This window comes from Fulmarus glacialis, unplaced genomic scaffold (genome assembly GCF_000690835.1).
Source record: "Fulmarus glacialis isolate BGI_N327 unplaced genomic scaffold, ASM69083v1 scaffold20259, whole genome shotgun sequence".
NCBI classification, from domain to species: Eukaryota; Metazoa; Chordata; class Aves; order Procellariiformes; family Procellariidae; genus Fulmarus; species Fulmarus glacialis.
The window spans coordinates 54120-63134 of NW_009231673.1; the positions used below are offsets into that span (position 1 = coordinate 54120).

Here is a 9015-nt window from a genome sequence, read left to right on the forward strand (position 1 = left end):
TTAAAATATATTCATCTGCCAAAATGTACAGGATATACCATTAAACTCCCATTCTCCCAGGTATACAAATTCTTATCTCTTAGACTGTATGAAAGCATAGCAAGAACAGATTGTGAAGACCGTAACTCAAACCTTGCATCAATCTGCTTCTCTTTCAATAAATCAAAAGCAAAACTTACTGTCATATCTTTAGTATCAGTAACATACATAATGCCACATGCTATGAATGCGTTACCAGCCTTGGACTTAGGATATGTAGTATTGATATGCCGAATGACTGAAAATGTTTCTTCATCAATATGTGCTACTATTATATTTTCATCAGTGCTTGAGGCATATATAATCCAAAGACCCTTCTCATCCACTGCTACGTTGAAATATGTCTTCGAGTTAGAAAAGAGGTAGTTACGACCATGATATAAGGCATTTTCAATTAGCAGTGTGCCCAACGATGCTTTATCAAGCCCAAATCTGAAATGAGATAAAGGAAGTTTTCAGTATGCTCTGTTAAAAATTCATTTTTATACACACTAGTCTGTTGAATCAATTCGGAGTGCATTATTACTGATAGAAGCATTGTTGAAAATACTTGAGTTCAAGGACCATTCTGATGTCTTTTATGATGAAGTAGTCCACTCAAACCACCTTCCAAAACACTAGGAGAAAATTCCAAAGTAATAACCAATCTAAAAGGTGCACAAGAGCATGAACTTGCTTTGGTAGGTTTCACTTTATTTAGTCTATGACCTTCATTATCACTAGGATGAAAGAAGCAACTAAAAGGAATGGGTATGAAAAAGAACTAGATAACAGGTGAAGGCCCCAACTTGTGAAATGAAATCTGTACAGAAGTTTGCTTTCTACTAGGTGGGAACTAAGGGGAGAAAATGTGATTGACCAAACCAGCATGAATTCTGGGCAGTCTTAAGAGTTCCTCTTTTGAAAACAGTTCAGATAATGCAGTGATTTGCTCAAGTAAACATCAAAGGAATAAAAAATTTACTTTTACAGAGCCAACATTTTGACCTCAAGCTGGCTCCAACAGGACAGCCTGAATGTCTCATCTCTGATGTATAAAATTGTTTTTATTCCTTGAAATTCCTTAATACGATGATAATCTGAGGATAGCGGCATTGAGCAGCTAAATTGAGTTCCTCTACTAGTTTAAGACGGTAATCAGCTACTATCAAGACTTGTTTGCGGTTAGCATTTAATCACTGAATAACACAGTGCTTCAGCAAAGGCAGAGAATATGCTTTATCCTTCTAAGTAATGCCTTCTGTAATGAAGCACATTTCATCGTCTAACTTCTATCTAACTGTACAGCTCCATTCCTCAAACAGAGGAAAAACACTTCTCAATACAGGAATCTGCTACAGTTACAAAAGTTTTCTGAAGAGACAGGCTTAATGACAGGAACATTTCAGATCTAGGAACTTAAAATAGAAGGAAAAATACTGGAAGAATAATTTTTCTGTGGAAGAGATGTTGAAAGCATATACTGGAAAATCATCATCCTAAGAAAAGTCAAGAATGAGATCAATGATTCCCCTCGGCTTTTTCAAAACTCATGTCTGCAGCAGCTCCATATTCCAGTAGCATGTATGTGCAACTAAAAAAAGGCTTCAAGGCTGAAGAAGATTTCTGAGAAACATGTGTCAACCAGTTAATCTTGTTAGTTGCTTCACAATTGTAAATAACCTCATGCAAGGGCTAGAAGGACAGCCCTTAGCAGGAATAGTCACACAGAAATGCAGATTTTCTTCAGGATTTTTTTCTATAAAGAGCCAACAAGATAAAAAGCATCTCAAGATTCATTAGAAATGTGCAAGATCTGCAACACAGAACACCCTGTCTTTTCCTCTTTTATGTGAAAGTCCTGAAGGGAGCAGAAAAGTGAGGTTTCATTCCTGAGGTTCTCTTCTACTCCCCAGTCAAGGACACCTAAAACACCAAATGGTTCAGAAATTCCTTAATCTTCTGGCACCTTGGGGTAAATAACAAGATATAGTGTAATATTTTCATCAACCGCAGGGAACTCAAGCTACAAACACTTTTCTGATCGCTAAGATGAATGAAATCAATCAAAAAGAACAGAGGTGGGAAAGCATGTTATGAAACGAAGAAAGGATGAAGCAATCATAATGTCAGCGATCTGACCATCATGAGAAAACCTGCCAAAAGGTCATACAAACTTAGTTTTACCAGCTTTCAAATACGACAGGAAACTCCTTTTAAGTATTTTTTTCAGTATTTGCAAAATGAACCAACCAGGTCCTCACCTGTTCTTTCCATTAAATCAATACAAAAACTCCCAGAAGCTTTTCTGCAGCGCAAAATCAAGGACTTCACTGTCAGAGAATTCATAGTGCCTCATTCTGTCTGTGCTGAAGGTAAATAATCTTAGAGTGAATAACTGAACAGAAAGGCCATCTCTCAGCAACTTCTTAGAGAGGTTTTGAAAATTCCACAAATAGCTTGTGTTCATCTGTACGTGAGGCCATTTCCCAATTATCGGTACCCAAGCAAAGGTGAGGAACCTCTGTCCTATCACTGTGTATTGCTTAGACAGAGATGGTCTTTCACAGATGCATCAACAAAAAGCCCTAAAGATATTTAAAGGAGGTTGCCAAAAAGCAGGCTTGTCTTTGGCAGAATAAATATTATAGAATCCAAGCAGGATCCTTGCTCACATTCCTTGGCATGCAAATGAATATAGGAAGGCTGCACTCACACCTGCTTGGGAATAGACATCAAAGTATAGTAATGTTCTTGGCTCAAACATCAGAGTCATGTAAGAGAACTTGAAAGCAGATGCAATCTTTCACTTGCCCTTGGACTGTCTGTCTTTGGCTCTTTGCGCAAATGAGATTTTGTTTTTGTTTTGTATTGTCTGTCTCTGTCCTCAGTAGAAACTGAAGAAATAGAGATGTAATTTCCAGTTCCAATTCAGGGAGATACATTGGGAGAGTTGTAGGAACTTCTTATTACAAGGAAACCAAACAGCGGAGCCACTCCTCCACAATGGAATGTGCAATTCACCAGGTCGCCATGTCCTCAGCTGGTGCCTTAGTGCATTCCTCTGCACTAGCAGCATTAACTCAGCCCCTACCAGCTAAGAACAGTGCTATCCGAGAGCAAAGCGTGTGCATCAACCCAGCAAGAAGCTCTGGAAAGCCGAGTTCCACAAGTGGGCTACAATCATATAACCATTCATCTGTGTCCCCCAAACTGCAGCTGAACCAATTCTTACTCTGATGCAGGTAGATGCACAGCTTATTCTTTTAAATCAAATACTTTTTTCTGACCCCCAAATTCCTTGCTCAGTTCCCTTTTCTTTCTCGCCATTATGAACACAGCAAAGAATCCAAGTGCAAGAACACCCACAGCAATGTAATGTATAATAGAAACCCACTGGACCCCAGGATAGCCAAAAGAAAAATTTGTTGTCACCTCTGCACATGGCTTCTTGTTAATCTGGAGGCCCAGTTGTCCTATCATGTAGTAACTACTCAGGTTAACCACTTAGACACAGAGCTGAACAATGCTTAAAGAACTGACTGTCACAGCAGAATAATGGACCTAGACTACCTTCCCAGTTCCTCTCCTCCCACAGCATCTGCACATGCAGATGGAAGGCCAGTCAGTGGCCCACGTTCTAGTTACAGATTGGAAAGAATTAGTTGTTCTGTTCTGGAAAGAATTCTGAACTATTCCCCCATTCTTCCTATTCTAGATAGGACCAAAAAGAAACATAAAATGGTACAAGGAAAGTGGTTTGCTTTTCTGAGGTTCACCTCTGTCACTCTAACCCATTGCTCCTCCCTCCACAACATCACTTGCCTTAAGCCAACTATGTTTGACTTACTTCAGAATGACATTGGTTCCTCCCTTTTGATAGTACAGGTGATTGTTTTGTACTGCATGACCACATCCATAAAAGAATCCTGTGATGTTAATGATCCTGTAGCTGTCATTCAGCAAGGCGTTGGAATTCTCATATTCTTTTATAGAGTTTCCTAAACGAAGGGGAAAACATGAAAATAAGGACTATCATTTGGTTCACCTAATTTTGAAATCTCTACCCGAAAATTCAATCTCCATTGAAAGTCAATCTCAATCAAATATCTGACAGACAACAATTGTATTTGTGTTTTCGATAGTGATTCAACTTGCTGGAATGTGATAAAATAATCCAGAGACAAACACCAAAAAAAATATAGAGAGGTGGTGTTCAAGGGCCTGCTTCCCACAGACCTGATGGGCCCTAATTCTGAACTCAGTTGGTAAATATACAGAAAATATTTCCTTTTTCCATTTATGTCCTGGAAATTTTCCTGCACTAAATGTAGCTTATGCAGCATCTGATTCATTTTCATGCCTACCTAAATAAAAAGGCAAAACTCTTAGCTCCAATTTAGGGAAGTAAAGCCGTAGTAAACTGTTGAAAGAAAAGAATAAAAAGGCATGAACAACAGGCATTTAAACTTGGATTGGCTAAAAAAACCTAAAATCCTCAAACTACTTTCAAAATCTGATGTTGACTCTGAAAATGTCTGAAGATACTACAAATGTCTATAACCATATGTATATGTATAGTCAAGTATTATACAGGTAATATGGAAAATATTATGAAAAATATGTGGGTAAAAAAAACATCAGACTTGATTAGAAATATTAATTTAGGTTGAAGGAATTAAGAAAGCAATGTTAGTATAACAACTGATTTTTGAGCAGTGACTACTACTAGTGTACCTGAAAAATGCATGGTAAGCCAAATCCTTTCATCGCTGATATTTGCAGGTTCCCGCATCCAAGTTCCAAACGTTTGCTGTACACTGACAAAGTGAACAGGGCTTCCAACAGACGTTATGACACATTCTAGTAGAGAAAAAGCACATGTCCGTTACCTGTGACATTAAACCAGTAAGTAGCAGTTAGTGATGCCCTGTAGCAGGTTACCAGGTTTTTTTGAAGGAGCAGGGGTTCTGTCTTCAGCTTTTCCAGCCAGGGTGTCATCATTCGGTACAGCACACGTCTCACCTGGAGTTGAGAGAGAAAGGGTACAACATGTCATTCTTCTATGTCTGACATGACAGATGTGCACATCAGTGACTCCACTAAAATAAAGGAATGACAACTGGGATTTTGTTTCATCTGGGAAAAAAAGCTTAGGTTGGTCTGGTCAAAAAATGAGATAAAAAAGACTTGCTCTCACTTCTGCCAAGGAAATGAAGTGTTGGGGCTGGTTTGTTTCCTTAAAGTTGTCAGGCTGACAGTCATCTGAGGAGTAACTAATTTTGCTCCACAGATTTAGTTCTTTAACTGTGAATTTCTGAGTAGCGGCTTAAAAAGACAGAGTTGCCCCTTTCCTTAGATAACTTTAGACAACTGAGATTGCTGGCAGCTGGCTGGTTTAGCAGTACTACCAAAAATGCTTTCTTGGAAATGAGTGATGGCTAAACTCAAAAGCTTCATGCCCAAATCTACATACACCAGCAGAGGGGGTGTATTCTGCAGGCAACACTGGCAGTTTTGCTCGTGCTGTTAATGTCCAAGACAGTAATAAAGTACTAACACATACACTGAGGACATAATGCATAAGAATGCAGATCAGTCATCCATGCTATTACAGAAGCAATATGAATGACTAAGGAAAATTTTACACTATATTCCTTACACACATAGAAATAGTTTACATTAGAAACAAATAGACACCTGGAAACGTTTTTCCCCGCCCCTCAACAACTTAAAGAGTAACTGGTTGGGTTTTCTCTAGCATTTACTGTTAAAACAATGCCTGAATGAAATTATTCATGGACCTTTTCCTATAAACCCAGATACCTCTTCTGCCTTTAAAACAATGCAACACATTTCAGTTTTTTTAGAATGAATAACCACAGAGAACAGTTCTCAGCTCCTTGCTGAAGATATCCTGATTTCATTGTAATCTTATTTTCTAATTCCATTCTTAACTTTCATCTCCTTACACATTTCACACTGCTTGACATGCAGGCTGCAAATTCTTTTGGACATGCATTTTCGTTGTTGCCTTCCAATATATTTCAGGGATTTACGGGGCTGTGCTGAAGTTTAAATGAGAAAGATAGTAAAAATATGAAATAATTATAAAGTAATGCTGAAAGGGTACTGTGACATTCAGGAAAGAAAGGACAGATTATACTGCATTGTTGTTTTCTCCTTTAGGTTATATCCTCTCTTTGTTCATGCAGAAGGAAACTACTCCAAGATAGAGGAAGAACAACACATATTTCTCCCACCCATTTATCTAGGACATTTGGTGATATGACATTGAAAGTTTGTAAGTGATCACAGTGTATCTCCAAAATAAGGCACAGTCAGTCAATCCAACCATGGGAAGATGAAGGCCTGTAGCTAGAATCTAGCAGTCCCTCTAGATCCCTTTCCAGCTTCTGATCTCAAAATATTGTCAAAATATCTCAAAAAAGGAACCCACTCAGCAGAAATTATAAGTTGCAATGCACAAGTTAATTTTCTTGGGCCAAGTCGAATAGATACAGTTAACTAAATGAGCAGTTCCCTATACAGTAGTTTATCTAATAATATAGAATGGTCAAGGACCAGGTCAGTGTTTGTAGTGAAGCTGACTGCACTGTTTGCATTTGAGAATATTTGCAGTCCTCTCTGAGGACTTTCAGTTGCATGAAAGAGAAAGCAACTAAGATTAAAAAGACAATTTTCAGAGGCTCTTATGTGAAATTTTCACTGCTTTCGTTTCATCAAAAAAAGATAAATATCCTACTGATTCCTATCATAAAATACTCTGGCTGAGAGTTAATGGAGTTTACAAGACATTAAAACCATTGATTTGGTCTGTCTGGGGAGAGTGGGAAGGATGGAACGAGGGAGTGTGGAGCAGGGATGTTTTGTTTCTTGGCTAACAGTACCATTGAGAACAAATACACCTGAGCTTCCAACTAATTACTCTCTTCTCTTAAAGAAATGAAGCTTTACCTGATTCAAAATTTAATTTAAAGAAACCATTCTTGTATTCTTATGTAATAAGTTAATTACAGTTGTAAATCAGCATGCGTATTCTCTTTTTAAAGGGATATGAATATTTAATGACAAAAGCTATTTTATTCTTTGAATTTTGGTAATAAGATCTCACAGTCTACTGACTCATAAAACGTAAATGCTCATTGAGGAAGATCTCATCTTTACAGTTATCTGAGTATAACTCCCATTTGCACACTGGGATTTAAAATCCATCAGAAATCCATCAGATAGCTTATCCTTCAAAGCACTTCAGTCTGTTTCAACACTTGAAAAGAGACTACCTGAGTAAATGGTCCAATTACATCTTGTGCAACAGTTCATGCATTTCTGAATTTCAAATATGGATGAGATTTCTGCTCCAGCTATTTACTTTCCATTGTAAGGAGGCTCTTTGGGCTCTCTTCTGATACTTCAATACCCAGAATCTCCTGACTGAGGTTCTTACAAGCTACTACAATTACATGCTATATTAAAAATAAGAGGTGGAAATAATTGATATATGTTCCACCCAGTATTAAATATTCATTGGTTAATAGCATTTATAATAATTAAAAAAAAAGATTTTTCATCTCAGCAAACTGTGCAGAATGATGGTGACATAAAAACATATCACCCTGTTAATGGTGAGACATACAAATTGCTCTGCTTGTTTCACACTTAATAACTGCAAGAACTTCTTGTGCTATTCTCTTTTGGTATGCCTATCAAAAAACCCCACTTTACCAAACACTGTCACAGATAACTCTCCTTTCTTCCAGAAATGTGAAAGATTAGTAACTGAGACATCCGTTGCTATTCTTTTATAGGATCACTCTGACCTCCCTGAAAACAGGCATCTCGGCTGGGAGGAAAATTCATCCCAGAACTGTAGGGGTAGCAACAGTCACTGAAAGCCACAACCATCTTGAATGCAATACCATCCAGGGGTAAAGACAAGGACAGCCAGATCCAGTATGTAGATCCAAAACCAGAAGTTTGCTTCCATTCTCAAGCTAGAAATAACAATGCTGTTCTTGCACCAGCTTCTCTCTGCTTTCTGTAATCAGCTAATACCTTGAACCAAAATTTTCCTGTTATCACAATAGCACAATGTTTGTAGAACCCATGTTCCTGAGCATCCAAACCACCAGCTCCTCTCTTCTTCTACTGTTGATTCTGCACTGGCCAAAAAAAAGGCTCTCCTCTTCCAGTATGTAGAAATGATTTGAAATGCAAGTCTCAAAACCAGATTTTTTTTGAGAGAGGGTTTTCAGGAACGTATGATAACATTATTGGCCAAAATTTTCAGAAGTCCAGCAACTTCAGACATCCATCTTGAAATATTTTTAAAACATGGCAGCTGATTTTCACAACAAAACGACTAAGAACATCCTTGATTCCCAAGCACCAGCCTTCCCAGCCGCACCCACTCCCCCTGCCCCCATGTGCCTGAACTGGCACTGAAAAGCATTAGAAAAATCAAACCTCATTTAACACTTCTAATTCAAAACAGAATTGTTTAGAGCATTAGAGAGATCAAAGATCACAGAGATTACATTTTCTTTTCAATGTTGTTGAAAATAAAGTTGATTACAAAAGTTGCAAATACTTTCACAAAGAGTCTCCATGTCTCTGTTAACCTCTTAGAAGCTATTCCCACTCAAACATGCAAAAAGAAATTCAAGCCTATCTGAAAAATCCAGTTTAAAATTAAATTTTTCTATGTTAAATATAAATATCTGTAAAAATATAGTAAGAAATGTGTTTACTATGGAAGGTTTTTAGAATATTAGTATAGTCTTTGGTATCACTTTGACACCAACACTTTCTTCCACAAAGTATTTCGCTACTCTGCTCTGGTGAGACCACCCCTGCTGTGCTGCCTCCAGCCCTGGAGCCCTCAGCAAAGGAAAGACCTGGACCTGTTGGAGCGGGTCCAGAGGCGGCCACAAAAATTATCAGGGGGGTGGAATGCCTCTCCTATGGGGAAAGGCT

The 9015-nt window shown here is 38.1% G+C and overlaps 1 protein-coding gene across 1 annotated transcript in view; it reads right to left on the minus strand.

Moving 5' to 3' along the window:
* Positions 1–9015, minus strand: part of GLDN (gliomedin) — an 18110-nt gene continuing 9095 nt past the window's right edge. Inside the window, exons 7-10 of the mRNA XM_009584663.1 lie at positions 4963–5043; positions 4756–4881; positions 3869–4019; positions 1–471 (exon numbers count right to left, since the gene is read on the minus strand). Coding sequence (XP_009582958.1) covers positions 12–471; positions 3869–4019; positions 4756–4881; positions 4963–5043 — 818 coding nt within the window. The 3' untranslated portion in view covers positions 1–11. The remainder of the gene's footprint in view (positions 472–3868; positions 4020–4755; positions 4882–4962; positions 5044–9015) is intronic.